The sequence below is a fragment of the Nuphar pumila genome, chromosome 4 (assembly GCF_984573655.1).
Source record: "Nuphar pumila chromosome 4, dmNupPumi1.hap1.1, whole genome shotgun sequence".
NCBI classification, from domain to species: domain Eukaryota; kingdom Viridiplantae; phylum Streptophyta; class Magnoliopsida; order Nymphaeales; family Nymphaeaceae; genus Nuphar; species Nuphar pumila.
Window position 1 is genome coordinate 8,431,827 of NC_143252.1, and position 27,868 is coordinate 8,459,694.

The 27,868-nt window shown below is 35.4% G+C and overlaps 2 protein-coding genes across 2 annotated transcripts; both read right to left on the reverse strand.

Moving 5' to 3' along the window:
• Positions 1 to 1,467: 1,467 nt before the first annotated feature.
• Positions 1,468 to 27,710, reverse strand: LOC149839263 (sodium/hydrogen exchanger 1-like). Its single transcript, XM_090002414.1, has 15 exons — positions 27,665 to 27,710; positions 25,969 to 26,366; positions 25,766 to 25,884; positions 24,267 to 24,364; positions 23,442 to 23,501; positions 23,290 to 23,336; positions 23,007 to 23,201; positions 22,836 to 22,882; positions 15,414 to 15,480; positions 15,157 to 15,257; positions 14,927 to 15,028; positions 4,755 to 4,893; positions 4,619 to 4,681; positions 2,541 to 2,624; positions 1,468 to 2,026 (listed from the first exon to the last, which is right to left on the reverse strand). The coding sequence occupies exons 2-15, from the start codon at positions 26,155 to 26,157 to the stop codon at positions 1,691 to 1,693; spliced, it is 1,647 nt and encodes a 548-aa protein (XP_089858540.1). The 5' UTR covers positions 26,158 to 26,366; positions 27,665 to 27,710; the 3' UTR covers positions 1,468 to 1,690.
• LOC149839264 (uncharacterized) lies at positions 9,727 to 11,733 on the reverse strand. The gene is made up of 2 exons (XM_090004059.1): positions 10,243 to 11,733; positions 9,727 to 9,961 (listed from the first exon to the last, which is right to left on the reverse strand). The coding sequence occupies exons 1-2, from the start codon at positions 11,378 to 11,380 to the stop codon at positions 9,924 to 9,926; spliced, it is 1,176 nt and encodes a 391-aa protein (XP_089860185.1). The 5' UTR covers positions 11,381 to 11,733; the 3' UTR covers positions 9,727 to 9,923.
• Positions 27,711 to 27,868: the final 158 nt, after the last annotated feature.

The following is a 27,868-nucleotide window of genomic DNA, read 5'->3' on the forward strand; positions in this document are numbered from 1 at the left end:
AATCAAACCGTACGAATGCGATCTACATGTTTCATTTATAAGAACTTGCTCTTGAATCATCCGATTTTGATGCATAAACATGATTTTTTTTAGGTTTTAAAATCAATGGCTCATAATCTTTATAAATATTCAAGTATTCAAAAATCACATTTTTTCATCAAAATTATATGATCTAATGGTTGATTCCCTACAAATTCACCATGCCAAGCACATCCACATGATTGGATTTGCAAAAAAAGTGTTAAAAATGCCCATATTTCTAGTTCTCATATTTAAGTTCTCATATTCTAGTGAATATATATATATATATATATATATATATATATATATATATATATATATATATATATATATATATATATATTACAATCGATAAGGATCTCATTATACAAGTTCTGATTTGATCTATTCTAACCTCATAGATGTATTCAACATACTTGATTTAGTAAGAATCAGCCCTTGATTTTTTTTTGACAAAAAACATGTTTTAGGAGTTGGAAAAAATAGATGTTTTCATAGCCATTGATTTTTGGATTGTCAAAAAAACTTGCATAGCTCAAATTCTGGTGATACAAAAATCGGTTCCTACTAATAAAAATATGTAGATCACATATATGGTGTTATGTTGAAACTAAGTTGATTGTAAATACAGTTGAATGTATCAAACATTAACCCATGTGGTCAGTGAGTTTTGTTTCAAGCCAAAGGCCCATGATTGAATTTCTCCGACACATGAGAGCTGCCATTGCTTTATCACGGTTGTGGCACATAAGGCTGGGTGGGCTTGTTCTCACCCCATAGTTTTAACTCACAGGTTAAGGGACCCGATTCTTGGTTAGGGTTTTCCTTCATCATAAAAAAAGAAAAACACATTAACCTATTATATATATGGGTTAATCTAACATTAAACTATTAGATGAATTCAACAATATTAAAACAACTAAAATATATTTAAAATGTATGGCTACTTTTTTAAGTCAAAAAGGTAAATTTGATGGATTCATGAAGTTTTTTTGGAAAAGGTGTTTGACTTTTCATTTCCCTTAAAGTTCAAACAATTTTTAATACCAAAAAAATAGCCATGCATTTTCAAAAATATCATTCTTTAAGGGCATTTTATTTATTTTATAAAGCATTTTTCATATTATGAAAATAACTAAAATACCCTTAAGAGAATCGTACTTTTGAAAATGCATGGCTACTTTTTGGGCAATACAAGTCTTTTGAATTTGAAGAGAATTGAAAAGTCAAAAATGTTTTTCAAAAAAGTCATGAATCCATCAAATTTACTTTTTTGTCCTAAAAAAATAACCATACATTTTAAAAATTACCGCTTTGCAAAGGTATTTTAATCATTTTAATATGGTTCAATTCATCTAATGTTAAACATAACTATGATAGATTAACCCATATATATATAACCAAAATTTATGACATGAGGGCATCTATGGTTCTATACAAAACCTCTTTAAACCATCCATAAGAATATATTATCTCAATAAAAATGACTAGTGACAAAAATATACATGAAAACATAGACATCTTTAATTACAAAGAGATATAAACAAAGATAAATTAAAAGCCGTTTGCTTGACAAAACTTATAGCTCCTCGCCAATACCATATGAAGGGGATGATCACACACCAACACCCCTGAGCATCTACCAACAAAATATATGTACACTTCATTTTCAATGAAAATAATTGTTATGATGATTGCTGCTCTGCTCTGTTGGAGAGCCAGGGACAAAAGATGCAAAGCCACGTCCTCCAAACATAGGACGCATGTAAGCATCATCGAATCTGCGCCACCAGTAGTGCACATTGTGAGTTGGTTTGGTCAGAAGCAGGCGAATACTGGTTGGTTTCCGAATGCTTGGAGGACCTGCTTCTGAATTCTGCGTGTCATCAAGGAACGGTATAAGGAAGGATTTTGGACTTGATGGCTCTGAAGACAGACCATTCATTGCCTTTGCACTATGGGGCAACAAAAGCCTAACCAATGGCTTTGTCAACAGACCAAAAACCTGGAGTAGTAAAGTAATAAATTAGATACCATTATCATGTGACAATAAGGACAGACAAAACATCAGCAAGCAAGATGATATTAATACATATTCTACAAGCAAAGAACACTCAAATGAATCAGTTCAAAATATGTTTGTTTTGTATGGAAAAAGGCCTATTGGCATCTGCATGCAAGCACATAAGAACACATGATTTCTTGCTAGAATAAGACCTGGCCTGCATGCACATGCACAAAAGAACACGCACTGCCATAAACTCAAAGGCAAAGAAATGCACATTTCCTTGTCAGAATAAAGAGGAAACACAATTTGGTTTAATTTAATGACATCATTTGGTGATTGCATTTAAATATGTTCTATGAAGGGGAAACCGTGAATGGAAACTAGGGAGTTCTGTTTCCTAATTAAATTACAAGAAGTTCAGAAAAGTATAGTTATTTAAGCTTAAAATAGGACCAGAAGAAAGAAGCTCAAATTTCACATGCATACAGAAAAAGATCATGCAGCTACTTACCACTGTGCTGAAAAGAACTACTGTTATAGTGCAGGTAATCATGATTGCATTGCCCTGCAACTGAGTATGCCCAGATCGAGTGAACTGCAAATGCATGCAACAAAATCAGAAAATCAATTATAGAAGAGCATATGAATTAGCTAAACACCATCATGCACGGCAAAAATAAATCTGTAGCAGAAAATGCTAGAGTAGGGTTAAGGGAATTCCCACACCTAGAATTGCCTGCAAACACTGCAATTTCTGAGGATTTCATGGGAGGCTTCAGCCTCCAGTTGGGCTTTATTTGGTACACCATTGTGCTTAGGAAGTGAAAATCAAGAACTTATAGAAATATATGAAGCATGTGATTGGTGCTAGCCTAAGTTTCTTAGGTATCTTTAAGAATATTTTATCAAGATACAACCATGGGTATCAAGGTGACTTTCCCAACCCACCTTTGTGAACCTCTGAAATACCACCAAACAACAACAACAACAACAACTACTACTACTACTACGCCTTCATCCCAAAACAATTGGGGTCGGCGATATGAACCAAAAAAGAAAATCATTCTGGGTCCTCCACATGAATCCTTCTCCTCCAATCATTTCTATCCAATGCCATGTCCTTGGTGAGGTTCAAAGCATTCATATCCTTTCCTATCATCTCCATCCAAGTCTTCTTAGGCCTACCCTGACCTCTTTTAACTAATATATTTTGCCATTTCTCCATCCTTCTAACTAGAGCATCATTAGGCCTTGCCGAATATGCCCAAACCATCATAAACGATTTTCTCTCATCTTATTTTCAATGGGTCCAACGCCTACCTTCTTACGTATCTCCTCGTTTTGAATCTTATCTTTTAATGTATTTCCACACATCCATCGAAGCATACGCATCTCAGCTACACTCATTTTTTGAATATGATGTCTCTTTGCAGCCCAGCATTCCGTACCATATAGTAAAGCAGGCCTAATACCACCAAACATGCCTGGAAACCACAAGCAGCCTAACGGGGTATTTGTTTTCTCAGTCCTGAAAGACCAAAAATAATGAACACACTGTTTCTATTTTGAATTACTAAATTATTTGGAAAGGAGTGGGGTGATTCTGCCTGCACCAACAAATCCTAAACCTAAACCCTCTGAGTTTAAACATTGCAAAAGACATGATGGGCATGTTTGCAATACCTGTGATTTTCTTGTGATTCTGAATCACATTTTAGAACTTTCACAGGGGCAATGCAAACATGCAAAAATGCAACCCGGGAATGTGGCTCTCATATGTGAATGTTGAAGCCTCAAAACTTGTGAAAGTTTTACACAAGTCTGACAGAGTATAAAACTTTCACAAGCATTAATGCTTAGTTGTGAATGTGTTAAAGTAATGTCATGACATGACACATTCTTACATGATAGATTTTCATACAAGTCAAATTCACAACCTAAAAGCAAACATGAGAAAGCTAATGCTCGAGAATGAGTCACATAAATCACTTTCACAAGGACAACTTTTACAGCTACAATAACCTGTGATAAAAAAAACATGCCTGATGTTTCAGCAGATTCACAAAAAATTTCAATTCTATAGGCAGTTCTGTTAGGTGTCCAACCATTACACCCAAAGGCCTTAGGGTGATTAAAGTGCATAAAGTCAATACCTTAAAGCACCAGGATCATAACAGCCAACTTTAGGATGACTCTCACTCTGGTCATAACTCTAGATAGATCAATTACATTTTTATTATCTCTCACTCTGGTTTAGGCAGCCCTTTTCCTAGGTTGCCCCTTCCGGAAATCGAACATGAGACATGGTGGTTGCTTTGATATAAAGTGTTAGGTGCCTAATCAATACATGAAAAGACCCTAGGGTGATTAAGGTGAGTAAAATTAAGCCCTTAAACCACCAGGAACCTAACAAGTTCACCTCATAAGAAACAAGAATTCTTTTATTATATTGTCAGCCATAGTCATCGACTCATTTGGCATTAACGGCAGTGCAGCACAAAGCATGGTGCATTATTGTTTAGTTGGGTGCCAAAATAATTTTTAATGTGCGGAGCATTGGAGCATGAGGTTTTCACATCATAAAATTACCTGATTATATGCAAGTGCCATTGAGACTGCTCCACGCATCAGACCAGCCCACCAAATGGTAACCTGGTAAAAAAGCAAAAAAGATGAGCATCACTCCAACTAATATGCTTTAAAAGAAATCAAACCTAAAACTCACTTGCTTCTTAAGGTTGATTTTCTCATTTGGTGATTTTTTGGTCAAGTTGGTCATGAAAGAAAGTGGGAACACAAAAGCTGCCCTTCCCAGCATAACTAATCCTATCAACATTGAACTCAAGCCAATCGATTTTCCTGGGCTGGAAAACAGTAAGTACTAGTCAGCACATAAAACACGAAACTGGAGTACCACAAGAGAGACTACATCAAAGGCATAAATAAATTTATCATACAGTTAAAGCAATCCTGAAGTATGAGCATTAAGAAATTGGCAAAAGGCGTGTCAAACTTTTCTCATAACATGTAACACATTGTTCATGGCATCTTAAAAAGATGATCTCAACAACAATATATTGGAAAAAGTGCTCATGATGATTCAGACATGCTTAGATGGTGGAGGCATTTTCCTCCAAATCATGGACCATTACCACAACTAACAGTCTACTAACACAACAAAAATCCAGTGTGCACACTGTAATGAGATATTGCAGAAATATAAAGAGTGCATACAAGCACTTACAACAATGAAAAAGAGACAATATCACAAATCCACAAAGGGACAATACAAGCACAAGCCTTTAAGAAGGCAACAATATAAAAAACCTCTTATTGAGAAGAGAGAAAGCTCTCAAGAATGAGAAAATATACAAGGGGTTCGCCCCTATTTATACAAGAGGGAGAGGACAAAAGGGATGGCCAAAAGGCCTCAAAAGGAGAGCCAAAAGAGGGCTCCCATAGAGTCGTTGGGAGCCCCCAACGGTCACATTTGTGACCGTTGGGGGCTCCAACGACTCTAAGGTTGGAGCCCCTTTTAGTCCTCAAAAGAAGGAAAAAAAAGAATTAAAAAAATAAAAAATAAAAATACATTTTAGCTAAAAACCGAAAATAGTTGTTTCCTAAAACAACTAGGTGAAATTACAAAAATACCCCTATCGAGTATTGATGTAATATACAGAATATATATATATATATATATATATATATATATATATATATATATATATATATATATATATATATTAGATACATTTTAACACCCCCCCTCAAACTTTACGGGGAAATGACGAAAAGTTTGCCAAGAAGAAACATGAAGCGAGGAGCCAGAAGAACTTTAGTGAAGAAGTCCGCCAACTGATATTCTGAAGTGACATATGGAAGAGCAATGGTTCCTCGTAAGAATTCGTCACGAACATAGTGGCAATCCATTTCGATATGTTTTGTACGTTCATGAAAAGTATGATTGCTCGCAATATAGATGACACTCTTGTTGTTGCAACATAGTTTTGAGGCTTCGGTAATATCAACTCCCATGTCTTTAAGCAGACTGCGAAGCCATACAAGTTTCATTGTCGTGGTTGTCATAGCCCGGTACTCAGCTTCAGTGGATGATAGTGAAACTTTCTGCTGCTTCTTGCATCGCCAGGCAATCAAAGAGTCCCATAAAAAGACACAAAAACCAGTAGTTGAGACTCGATCATTGGGATTACCTCCCCAATCAGCATCAGTATAAGCAAGAAGATTCAAGGAAGAAGAGGAGGATAAAAATAACCCTTTATTGATGGTATTCCGAATGTAGAGGATGATTCGGAGAACAACACTCATATGCACAGTTGTAGGAGCATGCTGAAATTGGCTAACTGAGTGAACCGCATGAGTGATATCTGGTCTGGTGATGGTTAAATAGGTAAGAGACCCAATGACTTGTGTGTAAGGTGTGGGATCTTCCAGAAGAACCCCACCCTCCAACCGTAATTTGGCATTAATAACCTCGGGAGTCTCTACTTTCTTGTCATCAGAAATCCCATACTTAGAACATATATCTGCAGCAAACTTCATCTGTGACAAAATATATCCTCTAGGAGAATATGCAACTTCAATTCCAAGAAAATATCTGAGAAAACCTAAATCAGACATATCAAAATTATTTTTTAACATATTTTTAACATTAATAATACTATTTTGATCATTTCCAGTGATAATCATATCATCAACATAAAGCAACAAAATTACGATACTAGAACCTGCATGTTTAACAAAAAGAGCAGTGTTAGTATAACAAGAGTGAAATCCTAACTTTATCATGATATCACTGAAACGATCATACCATGCCTTAGGAGCTTGTTTAAGACCATACAATGCCTTCAAAAGTCGAAGTGTTTGACCTTGCTTAATATTGATTCCGGGTGGCAGATACATGTAAACTTCTTCACTTAAACTTCCATTTAAAAAAGCATTTTTTACGTCAAGTTGATAAATATGCCATTTTTTGGTTGATGCGACAACTATTAAGGTCCTGACACTGGTCATTCGAGCTACGGGAGCGAATGTTTCTTCGTAATCAATGTCATATTCTTGGGAGTATCCCTTAGCAACTAATCTAGCTTTATATCGTTCTAAAGAGCCATCGCTTTTAGTTTTAACTTTGAAGACCCAGCGACAACTAATAGGTTTTTTGTGTGGGGGTAAATTAACTATTTCCCAAGTATTGGCCTTTTTTAAAGCATTTAGTTCAACTTGCATTGCTTCAACCCAATCAGGTATAGATTTAGCTTGATTATAGTGAGCCGATTCAAAATAAGAATGTAGGGTTATTAAACATGCCCGATAGTTGGGAGTTAAGGAATCATAGGATACAAACCTATTTGGGGGTATTGATATTCTAGAAGAATGCCTAACTTGTGGTTCCTCAGTGGATTCAGATATTTGAGAGTATGTTTCGAGGGCACTAATAGGATTTTCTTGATTTCTTCTTGAGTAAACATTTATATTGGTATCACTATCATGAACATTTATATTTGAATCACTATCATTTGAGGGTGTTATGTCAAGAGGTGATACCTCACGTGTATCGTCTATGTTTTCAAGAAAATCTTCTTGTATGTCATCAATAAGATCATATAAGAATATATAATCAATTTCATTTGTTTCTTCTACAACAACAACTACGCCTTCATCCCAAAACAATTGGGGTCGGCGATATGAACCAACAAAGAAAATCATTCTGGGTCATCCACATGAATCCTTCTCCTCCATTCATTTCTATCCAATGCCATGTCCTCGGTGAGGTTCAAAGCATTCATATCCTTTCCTATCACCTCCATCCATGTCTTCCTAGGCCTACCTCGACCTCTTTTAACTAATATATTTTCCCATTTCTCCATCCTTCTAATTGGAGCATCATTAGGCCTTCGTCGAATATGTCCAAACCACCGTAAACGATTCTCTCTCATCTTATTTTCAATGGGTGCAACGCCTACCTTCTTACGTATCTCCTCGTTCCGAATCTTATCTTTTATTGTATTTCCACACATCCATCTCAGCATACGCATCTCAGCTATACTCATTTTTTGAATATGATGTCTCTTGGCAGCCCAACATTCCGTACCATATAGTAAAGCGGGCCTAATAGTCGTCCTATAAAACTTTTCCTTCAACCGCAATGGCATTCTACGATCACACAACACTTCAGTTGCCCTCTTCCATTTCATCCACCCAACCTTTATCCTATGATTTACATCTCCATCAATTTCTTCATACTTTTGAATGATAGATCCCAAATATTTGAAAGAATCATCTACCGGTATTTCTTGCTCACCAAGCTTCACTACACTCCCATCTCTATTTCGTTGCTTACTAAATCGACATTCCATGTATTTTGTCTTACTCTTACTCAACTTAAAACCTCTTGCTTCCAATGTCTGTCTCTATAATTCTAACTTAGCATTAACCCCAGCTCTATACTCATCAATCAAAACAATATCATCAGCAAACAACGTACACCACGGCACATTTTCTTGAATTGATCTCGTAAGCTCATCCATCACTATAGCAAATAGGAAAGGGCTTAAAGCAGATCCTTAATGTAACCCAACCGTTATAAGAAAATTGGTTGTCACCCCTCCACTAGTGCGGGCATTGGTTACTACTCCTTCATACATATCTTTAATTATACTAATGTACTTGAGAGAAACACATTTCTTCATCATTGTCCACCAGAGAACGTCCCTAGGTACTCTATCGTAAGCCTTCTCCAAATCAATAAAAACCATATGCAAATCTTTGTTCCTCTCTCTATTTCTCTCAATAAGTTGTCTAAGAAGATGTATAGCTTCCATAGTAGATCTTCCAGGCATAAAACCAAATTGATTCTCCGATATCATGACAACCTTCCTCAACCTAGACTCAATCACCCTCTCCCAAAGTTTCATAGTATGACTCATTTGTTTCTTCTATTTTATCAAAACCGTTTTCTTCTTCTAGAAATGTTACATCTTTTGAAACATATAGTTTATCATTCTTAAAATCATAACATCTATACCCTTTTTAATTTTCACCATATCCTAGAAAAACACATTCAATTGCTTTTGGAGATAACTTATCCCTTTTATGTAATAGGACAAAACATTTGCAACAAAAAATACGAAGACGATTGAAATCAGGTGAAAATTTAAAGAGTTTTTCATAGGGAGAAGCATTTTTTAACTTAGAAGAGGGCATTCTATTGATTAGATAGGTTGAGGTTAGAACGGCTTCGGCCCAAAACTTCTTTGGAATATTCCTAGAAACAAGTAATGTTCTAGCGGTTTCTATAATTTGCCTATGTTTCCTTTCCGCTAAGCCATTTTGTTGGGGAGTCCTAGGACATGACTTTTGATGGCAAATATCATTTTGGGTTAAATAGTTTTGGAATTCGTGAGATAAGTATTCGCCACCGGAATATGATCTTAAAATAGATATGTTATTTTGAAATTGATTTTGAACCTTTTTATGAAAATCTTTAAAGAAAGTAAATACTTCCGATTTATGGCTAAGGAAATAAATCCAAACATACCGAGTAAAGTCATCAATAAACGTAACATAATATGAATATCCCCCTTTAGACATAACCGGAGAAGGCCCCCAAACATCCGAATGCACCAATTCAAAAGGCCTTGATGAAAGAAAAGTTCTAGTTGGAAATGGAATAGACTTCATTTTTCCAAAAATGCAATCTTTGCAATTAATTTCTTTTTCCTTACAAAATTTGTTTCCAAAAGGAAAGAGATACATTTTGAAATAACTTGGATGACCAAGTCTTTTATGCCAAGTTTCCATGGTTTTTTCTTGGACATAAGAACAAAAATAATTTGTAGGGAGATCAAGATGGTCCATATAATAGAGGTCTCCCTTTCTATGGCCTTGCCCAATCCGCTTCCCGGACCGGAGATCCTGCACAAAGCAACCATTAGATGAGAAAGATATTTCACATCCATGGTCGGCAATTTGAGAAACAAAAAATAGGTTTAAATTTAGTTTGGGAACAACTCTTACTTTTGGAACACAAAAATTTTGAGAATCTTTAAAAGAGCCAATACTTGAAATTTTTAAAAAGGTTCCATCGGCCGTAGAGACACAAGAGTCTTTTGAATTGGTGCAAACGTCAATAAGTGCATTTTCATGAGGGGTCATATGAAAAGAAGCTCCGGAGTCAAGGATCCAAGAATACGTACCGGGTGATGATGTTGAGGCAATAGCCGCACCCGATGTGGAGGAAGAAACTTTTAGTATTTGTTGGAGAGCCATAGATATTTGTCCAAGAGTTTCTTTGATGTCATTGTTCTTGCCTTCATCTTCTTTGGTGGTGGTATCTTCAAAAGAGGCCACTTTAGGCTTGAAGGTTCCAATAAGCTTTGGACAAGCGGGTTTAATGTGACCCGGCTCATTGCAATAATGACAAACAATCATTTTTCTTCCTCCATTGTAGTTTCCTTGTTTCCCAAAATGAGGAGGCTTATAGGTTCTAACATTGTTACCCGGTTTTGATACGGCAAGGATTTCATCAACATGCTTACTCATGCAAAGCCTTGTCTCCTCTTGAGTGATTTCGGCAATAGCATCCTCAATAGGAGGAAAAATAGATCTATGGAGAAATGAAGATCTCACTTGCTCAAATTCGGGACGTAGCCCAAAAAGGAATTGAAACAATCGCTCTTGTTCCATTTGTTTTTGCCTTAAATCAATATCTTCCATAGAAACCCATTTTGGCTCCAAAAGTGCCAATTCATCCCATAGTGAGTTTAGGGCACTATAATAGTCTTGAATGCTAGAATCACCTTGCTTGGTGGTTCTAATATTTTCTTGCAAGAAGTATGCTCTCGCAAGATCCTTTTGGGTATACATACCCTTCATAAAGGACCAAGCCTCATTGGCTCTACGAAATTTAGCTATATTAGCACATACCTTAAGCTCAACATTGTTCATAAACCACGCAAGGATTTTTGCGTGATTGCTTTCCCAATCTTCCACTTCTTTTTGATGATTTTCAATGGCCTTGAGGCGAGCATCTCCTTCAAGAGCCTTTTCTTGACCTTCTTCGTCCTTTGTGAGCATAAGCTTAGGTTCCGGAACGGTACCCATGACAAAACCCCAAAGCTTCTTTCCTTTGAGATTATTTTCCATAGCCGATGCCCACATCATATAATTCTTTCCATTGAGCTTGAAAGATAGGTCAATCTTTGCCTCCATGATGTTACCAAAAAGTGAGAAGATATCCACTAAATATGAGATACACGAACCACACCTTTCCTTCAAGAATCGAGTGGCTCTGATACCATGTAATGAGATATTGCGGAAATATAAAGAGTGCATACAAGCACTTACAACAATGAAAAAGAGACAATATCACAAGTCCACAAAGGGACAATACAAGCACAAGCCTTTAAGAAGGCAACAATATAAAAAGCCTCTTATTGAGAAGAGAGAAAGCTCTTAAGAATGAGAAAATATACAAGGGGTTCACCCCTATTTATACAAGAGGGAGAGGACAAAAGGGATGGCCAAAAGGCCTCAAAAGGAGAGCCAAAAGGGGGCTCCCATAGAGTCGTTGGGAGCCCCCAACGGTCACATTTGTGACCGTTAGGGGCTCCAACGACTCTAAGGTTGGAGCCCCTTTTAGTCCTCAAAAGAAGGAAAAAAAAGAATTAAAAAAATAAAAAATAAAAATACATTTTAGCTAAAAAACGAAAATAGTTGTTTCCTAAAACAACTAGGTGAAATTACAAAAATACCCCTATCGGGTATTGATGTAATATACAATATATATATATATATATATATATATATATATTAGATACATTTTAACACACACTGTTGTGTACCCTTGTAGTAGCTTCAAGTTGAGCAATCAATAAGAAATCCTAAATGTCTACAACAACAACTACGCCTTCATCCCAAAACAATTGGGGACAACACACTGCCGGTCCCAAGCCCGGATAGAGGAGGAGGGTTGCGGTAGGCCTGTGACAGCCAGCATAAAAACTTAGTCATACCCTATGAAAATGAACCTAAATGTCTATAAGATCCTAAATAAAAATCACTGTAATTAGTGCGTGTAAGATCAAAACTAAGAGTAATAGAACTCTTGAAAGATATAAAGTCAGATTGATTGTCAAAGGCTATTCTCAGAAATATGGCATATAATACGAAAAAAAATTTTGCACCAGTTGCCAAAATGACCATTGTTAGGACTCTAGTAGTCTTAGCTTCAGTTAGAAAATGACCTACATTTCAAATGGATGTCAAAAATATTTTTTTAATGAAAAATTAGTTAAAAAAGTTTATATGGAAGCACCTCCTGGTATAAATGTTCCTAAGGGTAAAGCTCTTCGTCTAAAAAAGGCTTTTTATGGTCTTAAGGACTAAAAGCTTGGTAATGACAAGTTTAGTCGTTTTATGATTGATATTGGATTAAGATCTTGTTTGACTGATACTACCTTGTTTATTAAGATTTCTAATGGAAGTATTATCTTACTTTTCTATGTGGATGACATGATCATCACCAGAGGAGACAAATAAGGAGTTGAAAATATTAAAAACTTCTCAAATAATATTTTGAAATGATTAATTTAGGATTTTTAAAATATTTTTTAAGAAGTTGAAGTTGCTTACTCCCCTAGAGGGTACTTATTATTTCAGTGTAAATTTGCTTTTGATATTGTTTTCAGGTTCGGAATCATCGATGATAAGAAATTTGATACTCCTGAGATTGAAAATACCAAAATGTGAATTGATGATGGAGAACCTCTTAAAGATCCTACTCCTTACAGACAAATCATTGGAGCAATCTCTTATCTCTCAATTACTAGACCTGATATAACACACATTGTACACACAACTAGCAAATTTCAGCACGCTCTCACTTCTGTTCACATGGGAGCAATTCTACGTATTATTAGATATATTAAAAATTCATTATCTCGAGGACTTTTTCTGTCCGTTTCATCTTTATTAGATTTAATTGCTTACACTTATGCTGACTAGGGAGGTGATCTCAATAATAAACACTCAACTACGGGTTTTTGTGTGTTTTTAAGTGAATCTTTGATTTCGTAGCGATGCAAGAAGCAACAAAATGTTTCACTTTCATCAACCGAAGCTGAATATCGAGCAATGGTAACTACAACAATGAAAGTGGTTTGGCTCAAAAGGTTATTGGCTGACAATGGGAGTTCAAATAATTGATGCCTAACATGTGTTGTGACAACAAGAACACGATTTATATAACTAACAATCGCACCTTTTATGAACGGACTAAACATATTGAAATGGATTGTCACTATGTTCGAGAAAAATATCTTTGTGGGACTATAAATCTGCCTTATATAACATCGGAATATTAGTTAGCAGATTTTTTTCACCAAACCTCTCCCAGATATCACTTTCCTTTAGACAAACTTTCGGTCATTATACCGTAAGTTTGAGGGGGAGTGTTAAAATGTACATGTGTATAATATATAATATATAATATTATTATATATATTTTTTTCGTTTCTTTTATTTTTTATTTCTTAGTTTTGTATCTAGTTCACCTTGAACTAAAAAGTCTAACTAGTCAACTAGAAGTTGACTAGTTTGGAGCCGTTGAAGCTAATCCAACGGCTACAAATAGAGTTGTTAGACTAGCTCCAATGACTCTATTTGAGTCCTCTTTTGTCTCTCTCATCTCTTGTATATAAATAGGGGTCTCCCCTCTTCAAATGTATGCTTCTTTCATGGTGATGAATAAAATAATATTTATTTTTAGCCTTCTTGTGAATACCTCGTGTGTGGGTTTGGTATTGAGTGTGCCCTTTTGTGGACACTTGTTGTGTATGTTCTTTGAATCTTTGGTACTTTAAAGTTTCTTATACCAAGTCATTGGAACTTTAAAGGAATCAAATCATAGAGCAAAGGATAGAGCACATGAAAGATACAAACAATGAAATCAAGATAATCTCCACAAAGCAAAAATGATGAGCTTATATCACTACTTAGGATATCCACAGTAAGCATGAACGGAGAATGCTTTTGTAAGGAGAAAATTTCTGAAAGAAAACATAATAAACAACAGTCCAAGAGAATATTACTGGCAATCCTGCTGACGCATTAATGACAAGTTTGATAGATTTTACAACTTAGGATTTTTTTCTTGGTATACTGCAGCTGTAGCTAATTATGTTCATCATAAGAACATCTTGCAAACTAGTTATTGATGCTATAAGAACTGTTGACTGAAATTCATAATGTTTCAGTGAACATCCAATTCTAAGGACATCCCATTGAGAAAAGTTCATGAACAAGTTCCTTAGAGTTGATGCAAAATTAGAATTTGGACTTCAGACATTCACAGTTATAGATCTCGGTTAATGATAGCAGTGCACGCCCAGCTTTCTGGAGTCAAAATAATTGCAACAGCAAAATAAGAATAAGCTCACCTCTACTTAAATGTTCATATTTTTATTCTTCAGAATAACTGGGTAGCATAAACAGTCAATTGAAACAAAATTTATGGTAATAATACCATCTAGGAGAATTCTTCCTCTGTAGATACCCAGTGGTGTTGGGTTGCACACAAGCCAAGCTAAGTCTAAACCTGATCTGTTTGAGCTCAGCCTGATGCATGATGCACCAGGATTGAGATAAAGCCAAGCTCGAAAAATCATGTTCAAGTGCATTCAACTAAGCTAAGCCAAGCTTGAGTTAGGCCAAATCCTCTTTTTCTTTTTGATTTGTATATACAAAGGGAGGAGAGGGGATTTGAACCATCACGTCTCATTTGAACTTCCACCACTATACCAAACATTCCTTTTTATGTCAAAACTGTACAAAAAAAATTACATATCTAAAACTTATGAATCTTTTGGACATAAACCATACCTGCTCTCTACAAGTCTCCACTTCTCAATATCCAATGCATCCATACCAACATACAGAAAGATAAACGTCTCAGCGATGAATGACATTGTAGCGAATGCATGCCTGAAATGGACATAAATATGAGAAAAAACATAGTAGGAGGCTATAGACACTCCTAACCACATGAAATTAATAAGAAAGACATCATAATATACATCCAGTGTGTTTAATGAGAATGCGCCTTCACCTACTTGGTGGTAACTCGTGAACTTTCTGTCACATTATGCCAGGTATAGTGAGACATCACAATTCCACAAAAAAAAACTGTCAGAATGGCACTGAGATTGAAAAACTGCAAAACAAAAAAGAAATATCAATATCAATATCCAAAGTGATTAATTTAAAAGTCCTGCCTTTAAAAGCATAAAATCCACAAAGAAATGGGAAACATACAAATACTGGAAATTAAAAGATTTTTGCAGCAAAACAAGAATTAACAGAACCATACTTCAGACAACATATATGACAGATAGGCCATGAGTATCATTAATGCAACTTCACGATCTGTAGAATGCCTGAAAATAGACAAAAATTGAGTTAGATTTTTCAGTAAAAAAGGGAAAAAAAGTTGTCCTCCAAGATGACAGGTAGAAGGATGGCTTCTTATCAACAATTATAACGAGCAAGTGGAAAAAGGGAATTCAAGGGTTTTGCCTCATGAAAACAATGAACTGCACATAGGTTTGAATGTTGGAATGAACAGCAGTAGGGAAACCAGAAGCCCAAACCAAGTTTATCATCACAGAACCTAGCTCTGGTCCAGCTTGAGTTGTTTTACTGTTGAAATTTTCTTAATTCCAACAAAGGACAAGTCTAACAATGAGTTAAAGGGAGAAATTGACCCTACATGCCCTTTTTACAAGGCAACCCACCCACCTTATCATCTAGGACAAATGTTATCTGTAAAAAAGTAGAGAACCAATCAAAACATGCCCACAAATATCTCCCTTTGTCACCTGGATGCTCTATTTTTCTTATAGTGTCCATTTTTCTAGAGTTTGCATGTATCTATCTATCTATATTATATATATGTGTGTGTGTGTGTGTGGATATGTCTTTCTTGCGGACGTGCATACGATATCAATGAGTTGAAATTCATAGGTGCAAGTTGTTATGACTCAATCTAACCCTGTGGATGTGTTCAGCATAGTCAATTTATTAGAGTTTGACCCTTGGATCACGTGTTTTTGATGAAAAAATGCATCTTTTTAAGTCATGAAAATTTGATCTATTTATGGCTGTTGATTTTTTAATCATAAAAAAAACATGCACAAAAACCAGATTCCAGTGATTCAAAAGTTTATCCACACCAAACAGACCATGTAGATCAAATCTGTAAGGTTAGATTCACTTAAGAAAACACAGGCAGTTAGATATTGCTCATTTCAACTCATTGATACTGTTAAAATATAAACTGTAATATATATATATATATATATTATTTAATATTATTATATTTTCTTTTTCTATTTTTCTTTATTTTCTTTTTTAGCATCTAGTTCAATAGAAACTAGATATTTGATCCAGTCAACTTCCTGTTGGAACTTGACTGTGCAAATAGCTGTTGGACTGTAATCCAACAGCCATAATAAATGCTGTTGGACTATAGTCCAACAACTATAATAATAAATGTTGTTGGACTGTAGTCCAACAGCTATATTAAGAGACGTTGGAATCCAACGTCTCTTTTGGAGAGCTCAAAATGAGCTCTCCTCTCTCTTCCACTTTTTTTGTATATATAGGGGTGAACCCCTTCAATGTAAACTACTATGCTTCTTAAGCATTTTGTTCATGAATAAAGTATTATTTATTTTTCAAGTGTTCTTCCTTTTATACCCTTTCAAGGGTCATGCTTGTAGTGTCTCCAATAGACACTTGTTTGTGAGTTATTTGTGCATTTGTTGAAGACCACCATTTCATTACATGGTATCAGAGCTACGAAATCCTTAGATCTTGAAGTGCTTCCGCCTCGATTTTTGTGCCACATTTACAAAAGGTGTTTCATCACCTTGTTCTTGGCTCAAGAAGATTTGTTTGAAGAAAGGCGAACTTGTGCTACAAATTTTTTTTGGTTTTGTATCCTCTCTTATTCCTTTGTCTACTCTTTTTCTTTTCTTTTTCTTTTTCTCTCTCTCTCCTCCTATTTATTCCTCTCTTACCCTTGTAAAAGATGGATGACAATGATAAGATCACCATCATTCCTATGAAGCTAAATGATACTAACTATGTAATGTGGGCTTCGATTATGAAGCACCACATTTGGAGAAAAGGTTTATGGGGTATAGTGGATGGTTCCGATTTGGAACCTAAACTATCTCTTACCAAGAAAAAGGGTGATAAAGAGGTTCCTCTAACGGAAGAAGAGAAGAGTAAGGCGTTAGCCACTTATGAAAAGAAATGGAAAGAATGGAGGATAGGGCATGCAAAAATTATGTCATGGCTCATCAATAGCATAGACATTAAAAAATGCTCTAGTCTAGCTAAGTTTGAGCATGCCGATAAGGCTTGGGAATACCTCAAAAACATGTATTCTCTTAAAGATATTGCACATGTATGCAATTTACAAGATAAAGTTCGGACAATGACTCAAAAAGATAAAACTATTCGAGAATATTATAATGAGTTGTCCGAACTTTGGGAAGAGTTGGCTCTTCTTGAGCCCAAATGACATTGTGCCGAAGACATCGAACTTCGCCAAAAGCAACTCGATATGGAACATTTCTATCAATTTGTGAATGGTCTAAGGCCGGAGTTTGAATTCACCAAATCAGCCCTTTTACATCGTGGAAAAATTTCTTCTATTGTTGATACTCTAGAAGAGCTCACTATGGAGGAAAATAAACTTAGAAAAAGTACTCCAAAAGTTGATGATGACTCCGTTTTAGCTGTATCTAGACCGGAGAATCATACTTGTAACGGCGACTTTGATAAAAGAAAAGTTATTTGTCATCATTGTCATGAACCGAGGCACTATAGGCCTCAATGTCCAAAGTTAAAAAGAAGAGAAGAAAAAAGAGTTGCATCTGTTGAATCTGAGTCAAAAGATCAAGATGCACCTGTGTCTATGGCTCAATTGATAGAAATCCTTCAACCTTTTCTCAAAGGGGTATCCTCCTCAACCGAAGCCTCAACTGGAGCGGCAATTGCATCTTTCTCCGGTCCAGGTAACTTTCCTTGGCTTTTAGATTCTGGTGCTTCTTTTCATATGACCCCAAATGTTAATAGTCTATCCGAATGTCTTAAAAATAACTCAAGTGTGTCAAAGGTTTTTACAGCCGATGGCACATCTCTTGAAGTAAAAGGAATAGGATGTTTTGAAAATCTTCAAAAATCCAAAAGATTTTTTATCCCAGAAGTTAGATATATCCCTAAACTTAATTTGAATCTCTTATCTGTCTCGCAAATATCTGATTATGGATGTAATATCTCATTCTCTTCTCATGGTTGTTGGGTACAGGATCGCCAGTCAGGGAAGTTGATTGGGGAAGGCAATAGAGAAGAAGGACTTTATTACATGGACTTTTTGGAATTACCCAAGAATGCATTTTGTTATAATATTCAGAAATTAGAATTGGATTTATGGCACAAAAGGTTTGGCCATCCTCATATGTCTAAAATTCAATATTTTCCAAGTTTGGAAAAATTTTGTAATTCTGAAAGTTTTTCTTGTAAAGACTGCATTCTTGGCAAAATGAAAAGGTTATCATTTTTTAGTAGAACTTTGTTTCCTCACGACCACTTGAGTTAATACATTCAGATGTTTGGGGCCCCGCACCAGTTATTTCCAAAGGTGGTTATACATATTATGTCATTTTTGTTGATGACTTTTCTATACATACTTGGATTTATTTTTTTAAACATAAATCTGATGTCTTTGCTAACTTCCAAATATTTCATAAAATGGTTAAAAATAAGTTTCAAAATGATATTTCTGTTTTTCGCACTGATTCAGGGGGAGAATTTATGTCCAACGAATTCAAAGACTATCTCAATTTACATGGTATTACACATCAAAGATCATGTCCACACACTCCACAACAGAATGGCCTAGCCGAACGCAAACATCGGCACATTATGGAAACTACTAGGACATTGCTAATTGCAAATCAAGTTCCAAAAAGTTTTTGGGCTGAAGCGGTCCTAACTGCCACCTACCTCATTAATAGGATGCCATCTTCCTCATTAAAGAATACAACTCCAATAGAAAAGCTTGTTAATTTAACTTCAGATTATTCTAGATTAAGAGTCTTTGGATGCAAATGTTTTGTTTTCACCAACAGAAATGACAAACTCTCTCCTCGTGCAATCCCATGTGCCTTTTTAGGATATGCTGATAATAAAAAAGGCTACAGGTGTTTCGATTTTCAAAATGACAAATTATATGTGTCAAGAAATGTATCTTTTTTGGAAAAAGAAAGCTTCTTTGAATTTGAAAAATCCAAGGATGTCACTGAATACTCGTTTTTAATTGATCCAACTTCAAAATCCAATGAATGTGATGTTGGATGTGAACTTGACAATGATCAAAGTCCTATTGTTGTTGAAAATGATGATGATGAAGAGCAAATCCATAGGGATGTTAGTCTACAATATTCAAGACGTAGAGAGCAAAATCTTCCATGTGCATTACAAAAATACTCTGAAGTCTCACCTAGAAGAACATCTAGAATCTCTAAACCTCCAGAAAAAATTGTGTCTTATGAATCTTTTTCACCCACGTATAGGGCCGCCATTACATTAATACAATCATATGTTGAACCATCATCCTATTCTCAAGCAAAAAATCATATAGAATGGATAGAAGCCATGAAAATAGAATTGGATGCACTAGAAAAGGCCAATACTTGGACGATACAAGATATCCCTCTGGGTAAGAAACCTATAGGTTGTAGGTGGGTATATAAAGTCAAAACCAAAAGTGATGGGACCCCGAAAAGATATAAGGCCCGTTTAGTAGCAAAAGGATATGCCCAAGAGTATGACATCGATTATGAAGAAACATTTGCTCCTTTGGCCCGTATGACCACTGTTAGAACTTTAATAGCCTTGGCCTCCATTAGAACATGGCCTATCTTTCAATTAGATGTCAAAAATGTTTTCTTGAATGAGAATCTCGTTGAAGAAGTATACATGGAAGCCCCACCTGGTATTAGTATCCCTAAGGGTAAAACTCTTCGTCTAGAAAAAGCTCTTTATGGTCTTAAACAGGCTCCAAAAGCCTGGTATGACCGATTTAGTCATGTTATGCTTGATATTGGTTTTCAACCTTGTTTAACTGGCACTGCTTTGTTTGTTAAGAAATCTGATGCAGGCATCATTATTCTTCTTCTCTATGTGGACGATATGATCATTACCGGAGGCGACAAACAAAGAGTTGCAAATATCAAATCTCTTCTTAAAACTCACTTTGAAATGACTGACTTAGGTTTATTAAGATATTTTTTAGGCATTGAAGTTGCTTATTCCCCTCGGGGGTATTTGATATCTCAATCTAAATTTGCTCTTGATATCGTTTCCAGGTCTGGAATTACAGATGATAAGAAAGTAGACACTCCAGAAGTTGTCAATGTTAAAATGAAAATTGATGATGGAGAATTTCTTGATGATCCTACTCCTTATAGACAACTTGTTGGAGCTCTTTCTTATCTTTCCATTACTAGGCCAGATATAACTCATGCGGTTCATACAGTCAGTCAGTTTCAGCATGCTCCCACCTCCGTGCACATGGAAGCGATTTTGCGTATTATTAGATACTTAAAATCCTCTCTTTCACGAGGACTCTTCTTGTCTGCTTCATCTTCATTAAATTTAATTCCATATACTGATGCTGACTGGGGAGGTGGTCCCAATAATAGACACTCAACTACTGGTTTTTGTGTGTTCCTAGGTGAAACCTTAATTTTGTGGAGGTGCAAGAAGCAGCAGAAAGTCTCTCTTTTCTCCACCGAAGTTGAATACAGAGCCATGACAACCACCACTATGGAGGTTGTTTGACTCAGACGATTGCTAGCGGATATGGGAGCTAAAGCAACGCAAGCTTCAAAGATGTGCTGTGACAACAAAAGTGCGATCTACATTGCAAGCAATCGGACATTCCATGAGCGCACTAAACACATTGAGATGGACTGTCACTATGTCAGAGAGGAATACTTACATGGAACCATTGATCTGCCATATGTTACATCAAAATATCAATTAGCAGACTTCTTCACCAAGCCTCTCGCTGCTCCCAGATTTCACTTCCTCTTAGACAAACTTTCGCTCATTATACCGTAAGTTTGAGGGGGAGTGTTAAAATGTAAACTGTAATATATATATATATATATATATATATATATATATATAATTTAATATTATTATATTTTCTTTTATTATTTTCTTTTTCTATTTTTCTTTATTTTCTTTTTTAGCATCTAGTTCAATAGAAACTAGATATTTGATTCAGTCAAGTTCCTGTTGGAACTTGACTGTGCAAATAGCTGTTGGACTGTAGTCCAACAGCTATAATAAATGTTGTTGGACTATAGTCCAACAACTATAATAATAAATGTTGTTGGACTGTAGTCCAACAGCTATATTAAGAGACGTTGGAATCCAACGTCTCTTTTGGAGAGCTCAAAATGAGCTCTCCTCTCTCTTCCACTTTTTTGTATATATAGGGGTGAACCCCTTCAATGTAAACTACTATGCTTCTTAAGCATTTTGTTCATGAATAAAGTATTATTTATTTTTCAAGTGTTCTTCCTTTTATACCCTTTCAAGGGTCATGCTTGTAGTGTCTCCAATAGACACATGTTTGTGAGTTATTTGTGCATTTGTTGAAGACCACCATTTCATTACAGATATCGTATGGACATCCACACCAGAGACTTATCTGATATATATATATATATATATATATATATATATATATATATATAATGTTTTGATTTCTCTTAACCATAGTTGGCAAACCCGGCGAGTCAACTCGGGCGATTCTTGAGTCGACCCGGATCAGACCTCAACTGGGTCACGATTCAGGACTACCGATCCAACCCATTAAATAAAATTTTTTATCATGTATTTTATTATTTTAATGCATAATTCTTATATAAAATCACTTGTTATGAAGAATCTAATATTGTTCAATGAAAAAAGTTAATAATCATGTATAATTATATGTTTTTGTAAGTTAGCTATTGACATATTAGCTTGAAGTTTAGTTATTTCCATGTCTTATTCATGTGCTTACACTATAAAATATAGAGTCCTGACTCATCCGAGTCACCAAGTCAACCCACTGACTCGGTGACCCAATAGGGGTTCGATCCAAGCCCGAGTCATGAGTTTGCCAACTATGCTCTTAACCGTCCATGTAGTATGAAAAGTACTGATTTTCAATGTTCCAAGCCATGTTCAATAAATCAGACCCCACAGATGTGTTCATCATGATGCATTTGCTAGGAATCAACTGCTGGATCATGCTTTTTCAACAAAAAAATATGATTTTATGAGCTTTAAAATTTATGAAAAATTTGAGCCATTGACTTTTGAATCCTTATAAAAACCTGCTCACATGTCATAATCAGATGATCTAAGTCAATTCCTACTAAACAAACCATGTAGATCACATCTGTAAGGTCGGATTCCAAAAAAATGAAAAATGAAAACTGTCCACTCCCTCCTACCATTAGGAGGAACCAATCTCTCTCTCTCTCTCTCTCTCTCTCTCTCTATATATATATATATATATATATATATATATATATATATTATGTGTGTGTGTGTGTGACAAGCACTCACTGACATGGAACGATAAGTAATAAAGATAAACTCTGGATGCATTATGCATCAGAACAATAGCCTCAGGTTTCAAGATTTGCTCACTGACCTTCCAAAATACAACTTCTTTATTATATATGCACTTAGAAGTCCAGCCTGCAAAAAGGGAAAATGATAGTTACCCTATAGTAAACTGTAAAAAATGGGCATCATACCATGAGTATTTACATGCAGAAAAAAGGCTAATAGCACTAATGATACATAACATTATAGAACTTACAACTACTCCAAGGAAAGTGCTCATCAAAAATAAATAAAGGAAGTTGAGAACCAGCTCCCAAGCAATGGTAGAGTTGATGTGACTAAGGTCAAAGTTCTGGATAGCATTAAAAAGCACCACCGAAGTGGCATCATTCACCACACCTTCACCAAAAACCAGACTGTAAAGCAGAGGCGTCTCCTCCTGGTTAAGAACCTGCCATAAGATCAATTTATTTAGAAAAATATTGGCAAGTGTAATAAAAAATTAAAGCACAATGCACCCTCTTTTATAGCAAACAGACCTGTAGAGTGCAAACAGAATCGGTTGCAGAAAATATTGCTCCAATTGCTGCAAACATTGATTCAGAAAATTGCAACAAAATGTGATTAGAAAACATATACATTTATAAGCAGCTACACATGCATAACCACATGAGAGAGAGAGAGAGAGTACCAAGATAGTCTCCAATATCCAAAAGGGCTATATCACACTTCTTGAACAGTAGTAATGCTCCTGGAACAGGAGTGAGATAGTCTCAGAGAAGAAGGAAACATGCACCAACAATATATATATATATATATATATATATATATATATATAGAGAGAGAGAGAGAGAGAGAGAGAGATTGCATTGTACTGGTATAGAAATAAAACTGCGTCCTTGCATGGGAGATCGATTTTCTTTATATAATACCATCATTGGCTTCTATAATATGAAGGATGACAACTTTGAGAAAAGAAAACCACAATCTCATAAAATAAATCACCCTTATGTATCAAGTACATTGTAAGCAAGAACTGATTACAATCATATAACACAGAGGATGCAAAGGCAAATTATGGGCATCAGCTAACAAGTTGCTCATAATTTGTTGAAGATTGTACTTCACTACACACTTTACAAACAATCCAGATTTTATTTATAACAGCTCAACCAAACCAAAGAAAAAACTAATACATGAGATCCAACATATACATAGTCCACGAGATAAATGATGTACTTCCAACATACAGTTCTTGAGTTGTCTTATCCAACTTTAGAGATAGAATCAAATAGCCTGTTTTAGGCAATTTGCATATTCTGAATGAATGCTTGTCTTAATGTGCCATGAATATTTTCAAAATAACAGGGTCATACTATTCTGGTGAGTCTTACCAACTGAGATAGAATCAGATAACCTGTTTCAGCCCAATTTGCATATTCTGAATAAATGTTTGACTTTATGTGCCATAAACATTTTTAAAATAACAAGGTCATACTATTCTAGTGAGTCTTACCAACTGAGATAATGCCAAAGGATATTAATGTGCCAACTACACCAAAAAGCATGATAGTCATGAAGTTGCGAAAAAACTGCTTCTTTTTCACCTGAAACCTGAAAGGGAAGCATCACAGCATATATTGGTATGAAAGAGTAATTTACATAAATAATAGATGAATCACAATTCGCCTGAAAGTTTGAAGTTAATAGATGAGATCATTGAAAAAAACACAAAATCATGAAAACAGCAGTTCGGGAGCCTTGTATTGGGATAGAAACATCATTTCCATGTGTTTCCAAAATATGGTGTTAAGGATGGCATTGACAAAAACATCCTCTTATGAATGGTGTTGGGGAATACAACATTGCCAATGCAGTGTTTTGGCAATACCACTGTTCCCAAACAGCAAGAGAGTATGGCACTGGGGAAACTGCAACACACCTCCAATTCAAGGATCCCAAAGAGAGCCTAAGAGATTTTAGTATTGCACTATTGGGTGTATTCAAGGGCACCATGTTAAATTGTTTTTTTGCACATGTAGAAATAAACCCATTGCAGTTGTCAGAAACAATAGGCCTGCTAAAAGCACAAAAGTAAAGGGTAAGTTGAGATCTATCATAGAATCGGTGCCTTACAGATAACCACTCTTTGTTATAATTGTTATAAATATATCTATTACAATTACAAAGTATGTCCCTTATAGATAACTATATATATTATAATTATAGGTATATTATATTCTAAGTTATTAGAATATGAGAGCAAAGAATGTAGATCTAAACCAAACAGAAATTAATGTACCTACTCATCCTTTTATAGCAAAATATATGTATGAGAATCTTATTTTTCACCTCACTTCTCATTCTTGCTTTGCATCACTTCTCAATTTCTCTTCCCTCTTTGGCAATCTTGAACCAGAAAAAATCCAGACAAGCCATGATACTTCATGGACACAATCAAATCTACATGTATCTTATCTCCAATATCTTCTTTTTTATGATCTTGATTCTTTATTTTTTCACTACTAGTTTTGAAGCTTATATTCTCATTCCATGACTACATTTGTATTTGAATCTTAAGGTCTTGACCTGGTAAGATTTTGGAGAATTAATCACTATATACAATATTACATAATATATATGAAGTTATGAACAATTAATATGAAAACATATCTGTGTGTTCTACGTTTTTCAAAAAAGGAAAAGAAAAGCCATGTCCTTGTGAGCACTGCATTGTATTCTATGTCAATGTCTGTGTCCCCAGCCCTAGAATGTGCAGGTTGGGCTGGACCAGAGGAGGAACCTTAACCCACTGATATCCTGGACAGAAGGTTTAGTCATTGTTATATCGACTAGTACAACATGCTCGGCGGCATGCAACATATGAAAAAGAAAATCAGAAGCACATCTTAAGTGAAACATTACAACTGCACACACACGTACACACAGTGAATTGGAAATATGAACAGCTTAACAGTCAAGTCCAACATGGAAACTTGGAAGATAAGCATATACCCTGCATTGAATATGATAGGTGGAAGAAGATAAATGAAGAAAATATCCTCACTGAAGACCAGAATACGTGAGCTTCTTCCTCCTGTAGTCAGTAAAATAGTAACTCCAGTACATAACCCCTAGCAAAAACCATAAGATCCCTGTCAATGCTGCATTTTTTAGACAAAGATAATTGAATGATCAAATATGTGGTTGGTACTTACAATGATAAGTGCTGTAATTGACTCATTCATCCATTTATTCTCTTCCAACAGGTGGCCGATGACAATACAGGCACAAAGGAGCGTTATAAACAAATTTATTGAGACAACAGATGCATGATCAGAAGCACTTCCAAGGCCCAACTTCATCAAAATTAAATGAATGGGCCCCACACTCGTCAAAGTTGCCATAATGTTAATAATCGGTGTTTAAGAACAAAGGAAAACACTGGGGAAAGCCAAATCACCACCTCATTCAGAAAACTCATATAAGACCCACAATGTTTCAAGGCTTCAACCCAGTCTCAGAGAAGTCTTCACACTAAGACATCATCCACAGCAATAATACCAACTCAGAGTGTCATCAAACAAGTAACTTGCTGGTAATTCTGAGATGCAGCCTGTCAGCACAGCAGTACAATATAAACCAAACTCAGAATCTGTTCACAAATTCATGGAAACCAACTGAACTTCATATTGTCCTTAATCATTATAAAACAGAAAGCTGAGAATGCAATTGGAATGTAAATAAAAAAACCCAAAACATGTCATGCATACATGGTTAAACAGATACATTGAAAAAAAAAGGCAGTTCACAAAAATTGTCCCACTACCAAGCTAAGGCACTAGGAGTCTGGATTTAATAAGAGTTGGCACATCATATAATGCATGAGTTTTATTGAATACTAGGCTGCTAACTTACCTAACAGATGACAATAAATGACCGCACATAGCTGTCTATACCATGGTTAGCATAAGATTTTTAATAGAACTTTGCAAACCAAGAAGATAAACGAAATTCCATCTTCTCCAAAACATCAGTAGAAGAAATCCTTTTGAGCAAAAGGTATAAAGCATGAAAATTTACATCTAGAAGAGAACTTTTCCAACAAACTCAAATATGGAACCAATTTCATCGGATGTCAGGATCGAATCATATTGGGTCTTAAATTTTAATTCTATAGTGCCTATACACTAACTTGATTTTCAACAGAAAAACTCATAAAAATGTCTACTTTTTCATTACCTTGTTTTATCAAAGTAAATCCGTATTAAACCCATCTATGTTATTTGCTGAACACATTTTCTTACGTTGTTTTGCCATTTCATATATTGCTAAGTATGGACTGCACTTATGTAAAGAATAAGAAGAAAACCACCGACAGCAACCACCACAACCACTACCATTGCATCCAAATCCGAAAAGAGGCCGTGGCTTAAGGCCATCCTCCACCTAATATATAATCAGCCGCTAATTTTATCATCCAACAATCACAATGAAAGGGTTGAAAGAAGAAGAAAGCAAGCAGTACCATTTTGATAATGAAATCTCGAAATTCCCTGAATTGGAAAACAATACCACGGAACCAAATCAAACAGAAATAGCAATCAACAAGCAAACAAATTGTGATATAACCGAACCCCACCACCGAAAAATAAAAATAAAAAATAAAATTCACCAAAAAAGACTGAATCTCTATCATACAATCCCATCTACAACACAAAGATTAAAGTGTCCCCTGGGATCACCTTGCCATCCTAGAGCAACCACAATCGAATAGTTTGGAAGAAAACGTCATCAAATGAACATAAAGAGATCATTTCGACACAATTTTTAACGAGATACAACACAAGTAATAGAATAAAAAATCACTGAATCAGAGAGAGAGAGAGAAGAAGAAGAAGAAGAAGAAGAAACCTCCGAAGATGGCGGAGCAGAGAGAGAGACCTCTTCCGCCTCTCGAATTTTTGAGCCGTTTTTATTAGTTGTTTCTGAGCTATTAATTTGTTTTTTTTTTCTAAGGATTTTTTAGAGTAAATAACAAAAAGCAGCCCAACTTATTCACTATTTATATGAACGTCCAAAATTTTTGTTATTTACATTCAACAGCTTCTTTTATTT